At 42.0% G+C, this 13204-nt stretch overlaps 1 protein-coding gene across 1 annotated transcript in view; it reads left to right on the forward strand.

The window, feature by feature from the left end:
• DOCK3 (dedicator of cytokinesis 3) overlaps positions 1 to 13204 on the forward strand; it is a 419595-nt gene that overhangs the window by 307540 nt on the left and 98851 nt on the right. The window contains exon 13 of the mRNA XM_040445563.1: positions 1637 to 1762. Within this exon, the coding sequence (XP_040301497.1) occupies positions 1637 to 1762 (126 nt within the window). The remainder of the gene's footprint in view (positions 1 to 1636; positions 1763 to 13204) is intronic.

Consider the following 13204-nt stretch of genomic DNA (forward strand, 5'->3'; position numbering starts at 1 on the left):
CTCAGATTCTGGGAATTGTCTGATCCTTAGCTATCTGCTCCAGTTTAGGCTGTCTCCTAGGATGGTGGACCCCTGTTCGCCCAGAGGATAATATCTGATAGCCGTGTAAAGATACCACAGATAAATGTGCTGGGGCTGTGGGGGAGGGGTTGTGAGTACCTCACAAGCTGCTCTCTTCTGAAGAGTTTATTGTGATCTGGATTCTGACCTCCAGCCTTTCAGGCTCATAAGTTATTTGTAGTTGAGTCCACCAAGTAATTAGGCTATAAAAAAAAATAGGGTGTTCAAAACCTAAACATTAACCAGACTAACAACTGGAATACCATATATCTGCTTTCCAGAGCACTGTGATCTCATTGTTAATGATACCTGGGACATCATATGTGCAATCTCAGGGTTCTTGGGGTACATGAATTTGGCAAAAGCAATAAGATCATCTTGAGGTTCTTTCTGAGTTGCAGTGGAACCCTGATGACCCCCCAGCCCAGCTATGAGAGTACATGTTCCTTGTTACTAGGATACTTTGATCTGACAGATAGAGTGCCTGTGACTGTTCTGTGTGACATCTCTCTTTCTCCACTTCTCCATTCCCTCTCTCCTCTCCATTTCCAAACCATTCTTATCCTACAACTCTTGTCACTGTCTCCATTCTAGCCACTACTTTTCTGGTAATCCTAACTATCATAATTCCCAGGTTTTTAGATTGATGGGTTTGCTTCCTGCTGACACATAGATCAGCATCTTCATCATCCTATTAGCAGCTAATCTCATTCACAGAGTCTCAGAATCACTTCCTAACTCTATCTGGGCTTGACCTCCCAGCCTTCTAGCCAGTGGCTACAGTAGTAACCCTCGGGGGCAGGGGAGAGGATGGTTTCCAGGAGATTCTTACTTTGTGCAAAACTCCTAGGGTACATACAAGTAATGAAGTGGAAGCCAGCTCACCTGGGGACACAGGTTCTCCCATGTTCTGAACAAAGCTTTTGGGATCATCTGGAAGATCTGAAGCTTATAGTCTGAAGCAAAGCTCAGTTAGCCGCACAAAACATCCCTTTTCCTTGAAGTGCAGTGGTTCCCTGAAGGGAACGTGTTGTCTGCTCTGCTGCTGTCTTTACAAGCCGTTGCAAGGTTGAACCAGCAAGTTGCTTCCCACATTTTAGCATACTCCTAGCATAAAACAGCACCTCTTAGCTCATTCATTTTCAGCTGGGGGGACATCCTGGCACAGGGTCTTCTTTGTTTCTAGTCTGCCATTGTTTCTGTAGATTTCTCTGGGTTCCTAAATGTATGGTTTATGTAGTTCAACCCTCCCATTCAGTGAGTGTTTGCTAGGGTCCAGCCAGGCCCTGGGCTAGATGCTGAGGAACAGAGAAAAAGGCAACTCAGTCTCCCAGACCTCGGTCTGTATATAATAAACTAGTTCTCTGGGTTGTTGAGGTTATCTTTTCTTAAATAGCTTTCTAGAATGTTTCTTCAGAATAGTATATACTTTCTACATCAAAATTTTTCTCAAGAAAAATGCTAAACTTTGTATATTTTCCTCCTGAAAAAAAATGTGACTCTTTATGTCATTTCTAGTACTACAAAACAGGGTGGAAATGTGGTTCTGAGTAAGAAAATGCTTATGTTTTTGCAGGTCTTATCATCTCTCTGCAGCTTCTCCGTGGAGATATGGAACAGATTAGGAGGGAAAACCCCATGATATTTAATAGGGGATTGGCAATTACAAGAAAATTGGGATTTCCTGATGTCATCATGCCAGGTAGGCTGCACTTCTTGGGACTGGGTTGGGAGAAGGGTTAGAAGGATGGAGTCCAGTGCTTTTCTCATGAGCAGATGGTAAACTGTGCTGTGGAGGAGCCATGCAGCCATTAAAAGCCTCTGTATCCCAAGCCAGGTTGCTGACTACAATCTGGAGTCAGTGGCTCCTTGTTGGCATTTTTTCAAGAAGCCTCCACATCATATTCACCAACGTGACATCTGCAACATGACAACCCAGAAGATGGGCTTTGTTGTCTTCTGTAGAGACTGGGTGGTAGGAACTGACATGGAACTCTTCTTAGGGGGATGCCTTTTACTTTTTTTTCTTCCATTACATTTCCTAGAAAATTGACTCACAAGAACTTCCTCTTTAAGGGGAAAAATATACCAAAATATGTGCCTGTAGTATTGATGAATCCAATTCATGTAGGAAAACCAGATATATTTTAATATATCAGAAAACAAATGGGGCAAATGGTATAAGTTAGGCACTAGGAATAGTACTACCTAGACAGTTTCTCAGGAATTGGCTCACTGTTCCCATCTAATGCCCAATGGAGAGCTAGTGCAGAAGGTGGAAATGCATCAACCCTCACGTGTGGTTCTAGCAGTTCAATCCCAGGTTCACATTTCCTAGTCAGGCAGATACAGGCAAAGCATCCAAAGTGGATCAAAACAGGCCATCAGAGCCACGAGGGCCTTAGGGTGTGAGGGAAGGACAGGAGTGACTCATATAGAGGGCAGGTGGTCTGATAAGCAGAGAAGATGTGAACAAAGACAAGGGAATCTGAACAGGCAAATAGCTGGTTTTCTGAATGTATTACAGGAGTAATGGGCCTACCCTTTCCATGGAGTTTTAATGATCTGGTAAAAGCTTATTTGCTTCTGTTTGAAAGATCCAGGGCAGGCCAGACTGAACTGATTGTCACCACTCTAAATATCACCTATTTGGACTTCTTCATGGTGTTCTAAATCCGCTTGTTGGAAATATTTGTCAACACAAACCCAAAGCAGAGTATAGTCTGAGCACAGAGAAGGCCCATGTGATAGATTCCAGCTGCCTTACAACTTCCCACACTATGCCTGGACTTGTTTTCTGTTATCTGCTTCCCCCACTCGTAGACACTGTGAATGCAGAACAAGCTGCTGTGAACAGCCCTCATCTCCTGCTCTGCACACAGAAGGATCTGTGTGGGATCCTAGGCCACTCGATCAATTCCATGTTTATCTTTAAATGCTTGGGAGACTTCATGCTTATGAAGGGCCCACATCTGACTGTTGGAGAACGATGTCCTTCACAGTGTCCTGACACCATTCCACAGCCCTGGTTATCAGGACAAGAAGAGCCCAGGCATAGTCCTGGGTTCTTGACAAAATGTCATAGAAGAAAGAATAGATGGTTACCAAAATTGATCTGGTGATTTTTTTTAGTTAGATATCCAGGCTCATGAAGTGGAGTCATATATTCTAAGAGATATATTTAAAGTCCTTCCTTTCTTTTAAGAACTTAAGATTTGTACATTTGGACATTTCCTTCCTCTTAGCCTTCACAGTCAGAGAATTAAAACCAAGTGAAGTGAACAGAGACTAAAAAGAAACAAAATTTAGTGAAAAAATTCTTAAGCAAAGTTTGATTTTAAGAATTATGTTGTCCAACCCTCATCTATGGAAAGAAATCTTTTTGTAGAGCACCCTGCATCTCTTTGCATCATCAACACACAGGTTTGTAAAGGACCTGGGTATGTTAGACATGTCTTGGGAAATCAGCTGCATCAGGCATTGGTGAAGGAAGCTGAGGTTAAGGGAGTTTTCCCTCCCCTAGGCAGCTAAGGGACCATCATAGGATTTGTCTCCACAGGGCTCCACAGGGCTGAGCCCGACAGGGCTCAGACACTGGGCCATCCTGGGAGGTCCAGGCCAGGCCTGTGAGTATGCTGCTTCCTGGGTTGTCTGCCTTTGAGCACTAAGTGCCAAAACTGAAAGTAAGGATTGGTTCACAGGCAGGAAGCAGTCCTTTGTGCATAATCTGGCTCCCTCTCTACCCTTCTTCTCCCTGAGGAAAGATTTTTTTTGCAGATGGGCACTCCCAGGGTTGTGAGCTAACAACTGACTGACAGACCTCTTAATGCACTCCACGATCTCATCAGAGTGGATTTGCCATTCTCAGGCCTGGTGACAGCGCTGGCCTGCAGGTTCTGCTGGAGCAACAGTAAAAGTGGTACAGGAATGTTTTACATGCAGTTGCCCTATCTTGGGAAACCATGTAGCCAGAACTCCCTTGACTTCCTGACCACCCGTCCACCTGCGGCTGATCCATCTGTCGCCTGTAGGAGTGTTGTACCTGGGCTGCAGCAGTCCCTCCATCCTTACAGTGCTGGTGTGACCAAGTTACAAGAAGTTGCAACTTCTTGGCACATGGACATATATATGAGAAATGAACAAGGCAATGAATTATGTCAGTAACTGTGAGCATTCTAACAGTTAAGTCTGAGAGATTGGAGTAAATGGAAAAATTATAATTACTCATAAACTATGATTCTTATTTTAAAACAGCATTTGATAGAAATTGTCAGGCACTCATTTGGAGAGGTCTTGTTTGTCAGGATGACCCAGATAGGGCTCAAAGCATATTGACAGAGCTTAGAGCTCTGAGTTACAGAGTTCAACCAGGCTCTAGCCACACCAGTATCCAACATGCCATTTTGAAAAAGGTCCCTCTGATGATCTCCCATTGCTTTCCAAGGGTGTGTACATACACATCACGTGACTACTGTGAACAGGAGATGTGCTACTCTGTGCCACAGCTGAAGTCTTGACTATGCAGCTATCCAGCTCTGCTCATGACCCGTGGTAGTGAGCTAGAGGCAAGAGTGCTATTGCTGGTGGTCCCAGAAAAGACACACTCCAACCAAGGAGATGACATTCTAGACTATAGAAGAACAAATAGATATGGGAATTTAATCTAATTTTGAAACTAAGCATTCACAGCCTTTATTGGTTGGTCACCATATTCCTGAGGGCATGTCCTCCTTCTGTCCAAACTCACTTTAGTTCAGTTCAAAAGCTAATAACTTCTTTCCTAGGTTTTTTCTTTTTTTTCAAGAAGATGAGCAGGAAAGACCAGAGTAGGACAGGTGTTCCAGGTGAACAAGTTAGAGTTAACATTGTTCCCAGTGAAGTAACCAAAATAAAACTTTAAAGAGAACTGCTGGCCAAAAGACTATAAACTGAAAGGAATGATTTAAAATTTTTTGCTCAAGAAGAGGCTGTGCCCTCCTGCAGACCATCCCCAAGCTAGAAGAGCTGGGCCACCACCTCCTAAATCCCTCTGGAGTGCTTAGCTTTCCTGGAAAGCCTATTCCCTGGAGTCAGTAGTATAGAGTTCTGTCACGTGGCTCTGTGGGAATTACATTTTAACTTGTTTTCTAAGTCTTGAATTTTTTTTAATTTTATTTTTTATTTTTTAAAATTTACATCCAAATTAGTTAGCATATAGTGCAACAATGATTTCAGGAGTAGATTCCTTAGTGCCCCTTACCCATTTAGCCCACCCCACCTGCCACAACCCCTCCAGTAACCCTCAGTTTGTTCTCCATATTTATGAGTCTCTTCTGTTTTGTCCCCCTCCCTGTTTGTATATTTGTTTCCCTTCCCTTATGTTCATCTGTTTTGTCGCTAAAGTTCTCATATGAGTGAAGTCATATGATTTTTGTCTTTCTCTGACTAATTTCACTTAGCATAATACCCTCCAGTTCCATCCACATAGTTGCAAATGGCAAGATTTCATTCTTTTTGATTGCCGAGTAATACTCCATTGTATACATATACCACTAGCCAGTTTGATCAAAAAGAAAAAGGACCCAAATAAATAAGAATGAAAGAAGAGAGATCACAACCAACACAGAAATAAAAACAATAATAAGAGAATATTATCAGCAATTATATGCCAATAAAATGGGCAATAGGGAAGAAATGGACAAATTCCTAGAAACAAATACACTACCAAAACTGAAACAGGAAGAAATAGAAAATTTGAACAGACCCATAACTAGTAAGGAAATAGAATTAATAATTAAAAATCTCCCAAAAAAACAAGAGTCCAGGGCCAGATGGCTTTCCAGGGGAATTCTACCAAACATTTAAGGAGGAGTTAACACCTATTCTCTTGAAGCTGTTCCAAAAAATAGAAATGGAAGGAAAACTTCCAAACTCTTTCTATGAAGCCAGCATTACCCTGATTCCAAAACCAGACAGAGACCCCACTAAAAAGGAGAACTATAGACCAATTTCCCTGATGAACATGGATGCAAAAATCCTCAACAAGATATTAGCCAACCAGATACAACAATACACTAAAAAAATTATTCACCATGACCAAGTGGGATTTATACCTGGGATGCAGGGCTGTTTCAATATCCACAAAACAATTAACATGATTCATCACATCAATAAAAGAAAGGACAAGAACCATATGATCCTCTCAATAGGTGCAGAGTTTTTTAAATGGTCTTCTTTCTTGGTAGAAGAAACCTGCTTTTGAGTTAGTGTGCTCTGGCTCAGGGCCAGGTTTTTCCCAAATCAGTGGTTCTCCAGTGTTAGTATGTATCCGAGTCACCTACAGGGCTTGCAGACACAGAATGCTGGGCCCACCCCCCATGAGTTTCTAATGCAATAGGATTGGTGTGGGACCCAACAATTTACATTCCTTATAAGCTCTGAGACGATGGTAATATTGCTTCATTGGGACCCCTTTTGAGAACCATGTCCTAGAGAGGACTCTGCCTTAGGGAGGCTTTGTCCCTCCCTAAGTCAGACCTGGCACAAGTACTGCTCTCTGGGTTTGCTCTGAACTTGCCCATTAGAAAGCAACTCTGCAGGCATGGCATCCTTCTAGGGGACCCTCTGATTCTTGCCCTTGTGCTCAGAAATACACTCTGTCCTTTGCTTTGACTCTTGATAAAAAGTGCATGCTTCATCACCGACCTGCAAGTGATGTTTTTTTTTTCTCTTTTCCTGTTTGTCTTAATTGTTCTTGTCTCTCTCTGTGCTGTCCCCTCATTGTCGCCCCTTTCTTTCTGGTGCAGAGATGAAGATAGTTGGGTGTAAGTTCCTGCTTTTGTGTGTCCTGTCTGCTTTTGCCTGCTTTGTTTCCATCTTCATTTGTTTCATGGAATGTTGGAATACTGGGGTGGGGTATCATGTACATTATTAATCCTTCATCAGCCTCATCCTTTGGGGTAACTGACATAAAAAAAGAAGATACTAGCCCAATCTAGAAGACTGTGTATTACTTTAGGTGTTCATTAAGATCTGAAGTAACTAAGAACATAGTGGAATGTTTAGAAAACGTTAACAAGCCCTAGGTGTATAGCTACGGGGAAAGTTTGTATGAGACACATCAGCTACTTCCATTGAAAGGAAAATGAGTAGTGCTTATCCCAGGCTATACAGAATCAGAAAGGTAGAAAGCTTCTCTTTTCAGCTCTGTTGGACACATCTCACACAAAAGACAAAGGCATGACTTTTGAAAGAAAGCTCTCCTCAGGAAGAGTGATGAAAGTATTTGCCACAAGTAGTAGTGGTCAGTCTGACTGTCAAATGAGGCTTTGGCAATATCTAAGGGATGATTTAGGAATGATCACATCTGGTCTGACAACAGGTTGGAATAACCCAAGAAAGGAATAACCCTTGACCCAAGAAAGGAGTAACCATATATAAATGATGTCAGACCATGCCCATTCTTATCTTCCTGTTAGAGCAGGGAACATCACTGATCTTGTAACAGTTGAAACCAGTAGAAGTGTGACACTGAAGACGTGGTTTGAAAGTAAAATACTCATGAGTATATTTATCTTACCCCAGTTCCTTTCCCCAGCAGCAGCTGTTGTTAACCATTTTCTGCTTAATTTTTTTTAACATTTATTTATTTTTGAGACAGAGAGAGACAGAGCATGAACGGGGGAGGGTCAGAGAGAGGGAGACACAGAATTTGAAACAGGCTCCAGGCTCTGAGCTGTCAGCACAGAGCCCGACGCGGGGCTCGAACTCACGGACTGCGAGATCATGACCTGAGCTGAAGTCGGCTGCTTAACCGACTGAGCCACCCAGGCGCCCCAACCATTTTCTTCTATAAACATCCAGAGATAGGCTATGCACAAACCAGATTTCATTTTTGTTTTTTTTCTTTTTGTGCAAATGGTAGAACACTATGCCCATTGTCCTGAGCTAAGAATTCTTGGAATTTATTCTGTGTGAAGCATGTGGGACCACCTCTATTTTCTCATTGTTTTTAATGGGTGCATATGGTTCTACTTTCTGGGTGAATCACAATTTGTATAGCCCTTTATTGTTTGTATTTAGATTATTTCCAGTCTTGTGTTACTACAGTGATTCAAAATAAATATCCTTGTATTTAAAAAAAGAAAGAAGGTAAAGAACCTGTCTTTTCTAGATACTCTGAGAATTCCCGTAAGAGTCTTTTTTGGCAGGGGGAGAGGTCTCTTCTTTAAAATAATGGGTACCTGGGTGGCTCAGTCGGTTGGGCGACAGACTTCCGCTCAGGTCATGATCTCCCAGTTCATGAGTCGAGCCCCACATTGGGCTCTGTGCTGACAGCTCAGAGCCTGGAGCCTGCTTCGGATTCTGTATCTTCCTCTCTCTCTGCCCCTCCCTGACTCATGCGCGTGCGCGCTCTTTCTCTCTCTCTCTCTCTCTCTCTCTCTCTGTCTCTCAGAAATAAATATTAAAAAAAAAATAAGGGGCACCTGGGTGGCTCGGTTGGGTGTCCGACTTCGGCTCGGGTCATGATCTCACAGTTTGTGGGTTTGAGCCCCACATCAGGCTCTGTGCTGACAGCTTGGAGCCTGGAGCCTGCTTTGGATTCTGTGTCTCCCTCTCCCTCTGCCCCTCCCCCACTCATGCTCTGTCTCTGTCTCTCTCAAAATCATCATAAACAAACATTTAAAAAATAAAATAAGAACTACAACACCTTACAACATTGGTCATATGCCTGAAATTGTCTAAGTTGAATGGTTGTTAATGTCTCCATATCCCCATGATGCTGTCGGAGGACTTCACTCCTATTCTGCCAAAAGATAAAATTGGTGCCATCCTGAGCAGGCTGCTATGTCTGCTGAGAGAGAGAAGGTTAGTTCTAGTTTCACATGATCTTAAGGGAAAGAAAGCACTCTCCCTCCTAATCCTATCTAGAAGTAGACAAGGTATAAGTAAATAATAGTGTTAAATACTAGTATCCTTGAACCCAAATCTTCCTAATATGTGGTATGACTAATTTATACAGAAGGAACATGAATGTAATAAAGAGTCTAAACAAGACTGAGTGCCCAAATCTGTATTGGCTGTCCTGGATTATTTCTCCTGGGATGGAATTCTACATAGGCTAGAGCCATGTGGACCCAAAATTCCTGGTAAGGCTGGAGTATCTGGCAGGAGATTCTCCTGCTAACAGATGCTCTGGTGCCCAAGCCAGACCTCAGAGGTTCTGAAACCTCTCCAGAGACTGCTGTCAGAAGAGATGTACAAACACATTGTGAGCTCTGTTTCTCCAGTGTCATACCAGGGTGCAGGTCTTCAGAGGATCACACCTGGCCACTGAGGTGTGCAATTCTCTGTGACTGCTGGATGCAGCTCTGTCACAGTGTTCTCGGCCCCCTAAGATTTCTGGTAGCTGAAGAACACTGTTTCCTTCTAGGACCTCCCACTCCATAAAGACCCCAGAATGTTTCAGGCCAATCCCTGACATAAGAAGGTAGCTTCAGGTTCATTACTCTGCTCCTTCCCAGCAGCTGCTTATTTATACTTACAAGAAGCTGGATTTTTGATGTGTATTTGCAGTGTAGTAAAGCTGTTCTTGACGCATAAACACCCAAGCCAGGTATCAGGAAACTATAGTCCCTGGGCCAAATCCAGCCAGAGGCCTATTTTTGTACCACCTGCCAGCTGAGAATGTTTTTCACATTTTAAAAGGGTTGTGAAAGCAAAGAACATGTAACAGAGACCTATGTGACCCAAAAAGCTTAAAATATTTACTATCTGGCTTCTTACAGAAAAAGTTGGCCAACCTCTACCTACTCTTAAGTCCCTAGTTCTCTGGCAAGCAGCTATACCAACAGCTGGCTACTCTCTGAGACTGTGAAAGGAACAAAGTTTATTCTGAGGCCCTCCTATAAGAACAACCTCATTCATTCATCTTTCCGTTCAAGAAACTCTGTTGCATGTCAGCTGAGCACTAAACAGAGATAAAAAGGCATTGCTGATGCTTTTAGATGCTCTGCCAACCTTAGGAAGCAGAGCACACCTAACAAAGGGAGGCAGAGTTGCCCTCAATAATACCTACTCCTACATCCCGCAGAAAAACCTCCCACTTCCATACCCCTCTCAGCATTCCTCTGTTCTGCTTAAGGGCTGCCTAGTCCCTAACACCCAGAAAAATTTCAGCAGCAGCTTCTCAGCAAACCCCCATGGTCTGGTTCCCTGGCATTAAACCCTGGAGAACATCAGAATTGCCTTGTGATTTTTGGTTTTGTTTAATGTATGTACACAAGCCTCACCCAATACCAACTGGAATCTCAAGAGGTAGACACTAGAAATCTAGTTTTAATAAGTTTCCTAGGTGATTAGAATACAGCCACCCACCCAGTGTTCTGTAAACTAACCTCACAAACTGCTGCTCAGGCCTTCTCTTTCCCATCCTCATTGTAATGTGCCTGTCCTCATCCCTCTCCTGGTAATATTTCCTTGCAATTGGCACTAAAGTTTATAGGAGCCTCCTGGAGACAGTGCCTTAACCCAAACACATGATTCCACTGTAGGCTTTGTGAACATGTAACATGTAATAAGGACAGCTGAAGAGCAGGGAATCTCGGGAGCTATCTGTCAGGCAGGCCTAGGTCGTTAGATCCCAGGAGGCTTTCACATTGGCTGCTTCTTAGGTTTTCTCCTAGTTCCAGGAGAATTAGTGGAGAGCTCTATTTAAATGATCCCCAGAGAGCTTTTGACAAGAAGGCCCCAGCAACATTAACTATCACAGTTCTCGAAATTGAGGCCATAATTTGCAAAACTGCAACCCATAAAGAGGCCTAATACCTATTCTGCTGAGAATAGTCCTGGTGTAGGCAAGTCTGTTCTCCAAATAAAGAGCAGCAAAAGATCTGATGAAATCAAGCTGCTTCAGTCTGTAACTCAGAGGGTATGTTTACTTGTATTGATAAATTGTCTCAGCAAGATATCACTGAAGGTATTCTATTTAAATAGGAAGTTTTAAAAGAATGAAAGCTGTAGGAATATCTAGCCCAGCCCTTCCATTTTAAATTAGCATGTTGATTTAAAATGCTCCAGAGGAGCTGCCCCAGAAACTATGGACTCACTCTATATAATCAACACAGACCAAATTCTGTCATTATCAATCTCCAAGGTAATGCCCACTTTTGTATGAGTATTCTGTATCATATATTGATAGGAAAAGCTCACATGTTTCATTTGAAGGACACGTTTATTTATGGTTAACTGTTGTGGAGAGCCACAGAAATTTAAAATGTTTGTACAAGCTAGAATATTATTGCTGGTAGCCAGTATCTGCTTTTACAAGTCATGTGGATTACCTTGAGAATAACTTCTAGAGAGTGCTGGTTTAAACCAGAGTAATAGTTAAACAAAGTACCTATTCTGTAAATTAGACATTAAAATTCTCTAGACTATTCACTTTCTGCCAAATCAGTGTAGAAATTTAATAATTACTTAAATTCCATAGAAGAGCTAATGTGTAAGTAAAAGACTTTTATCAAAAGAAGGCTCTAAGATGTCTGTTTCAATTGTTAAAAATTCAAGGTGTAACCAACTGTGATTTGTCCCATTATAATACCAATTACCTATAGTAAAGGTCCCATTTAATTTTGAATTTTACTTCTAGGAATGATTTTATTCAGCTTCTGCCCTTACAATAGCAAAATGATGGATTTGACTTTCCCTTCCGCTTTCCTTTCCTACCTTACCTGCACACCTGAGTGCTATTTTAATGATATGCTTGAAAGGCCCAAGCAGAGATGTCCAAAGGAGGCAGGTTAAAGTCCAGACTCCTGAGAATTCGAAGTAGAGGCTTTTCTCAGCCAGGAGGGAAGTCCATGTGAACTGCAAGAATAGACATCCACTAGGCTGTCCTACCTATCCAGCAGTTAGTTGCATTTGTATGTGATTTTCAGAACATAATTTCCTTTCCCTTCATGGTAGCCTCAGGGCTGTTGGGGCACAAGATGTTTTTCACACATTAGAGAAAGTTCCCTGGGCTGTCAGAGAATAATTAATTGCTTCTCGTTGGCTGTTCTTCCTCACTTATGCTGAAGTATTTTGAGAACTTCATTATGCAACTAAATAACCATGGCTGCACTTCTGGTATAGTAAGACCACCTGAATAATAGGTCTGGTCATGAAGACCTCCACAGCTCAAGATATATGCCAGTTCTAGTCTATCATGTTTCATGCATAGGAGATACTAAGACACTTGCATAATCAGAAAGGTAGTCTGTGCAGAAAATGAGCCATCATCATGTATCTGACCAAACCAGAAAGCTTACTTGCTAACCAAAAACAATATCTGTTTATTTCATTGTGATTCCAAGTAATGAACATTTTCAGATTTTTCAGTTTTGCTAAGAACTGAGGTAGAAAGAATGTTTTGAATTGGCTTACTTTGCAAGTTAATCTTTCCATCACCTCTCAGTTGAGTTCTTCAGGCTGTTAGCACATCTTCACTTTGACCTTACATGTTTTCCTATACCATTTTTTTCCCTTTGAAGATTTTTTTCCCAGGACTTTACATTGCTGTTGTTGTGGTTGTCATCGTGGTTGTTGTTTTGAAAGTCAAAATACCTTCTTTAGAATGTATGAATAAAATTGGTCATGTTACAAACTTAGAAGCTTAGAGCAGCCCAAATGAGCTCTTCTTATACATGAATAGACAATCCCCTTACCCTAAAAAAAAGGCAGATGTGGTCATTTCTTAGGTCATTTCGGCTTGCAGTTTGGGCTTCACCTGCCCAAGTCTCGAGCAGCAGATATTGGCAAAGTGGGCAGAAGTCAGAGAGAAGCAAAGAGCATAACAGATTGTTACCCCAGTGCTTTAGCACCTGTGCTTCTGGAAAGTCATCTGCTCCCAGAGCACTTGCAACACAAAGAAGAAAAAAAAATGACAGTCCAGTGACCTGGGTCTGGCATTCCAGCAAGGGATGGGATTTGGAGCTAAGCCTCCAGAAGGAAAAAGTAGTGTATCCTCTAGTCAGACTTAGAAGGGTTGCAAGTTGAAAAAGAAAACCCGTAAAGGAAAAAGGAAACCACTTTTTTTTTTTTTTGGAGGGAAAGGAGGAATGATTAGTGGTTAAGTAGTAGACATAATACAATAAATGTTATTCCTGTTGATTCTAAAAGCCTT

The sequence above is a fragment of the Herpailurus yagouaroundi genome, unplaced genomic scaffold (genome assembly GCF_014898765.1).
Source record: "Herpailurus yagouaroundi ecotype Mexico unplaced genomic scaffold, PumYag 193, whole genome shotgun sequence".
NCBI classification, from domain to species: Eukaryota; Metazoa; Chordata; class Mammalia; order Carnivora; family Felidae; genus Herpailurus; species Herpailurus yagouaroundi.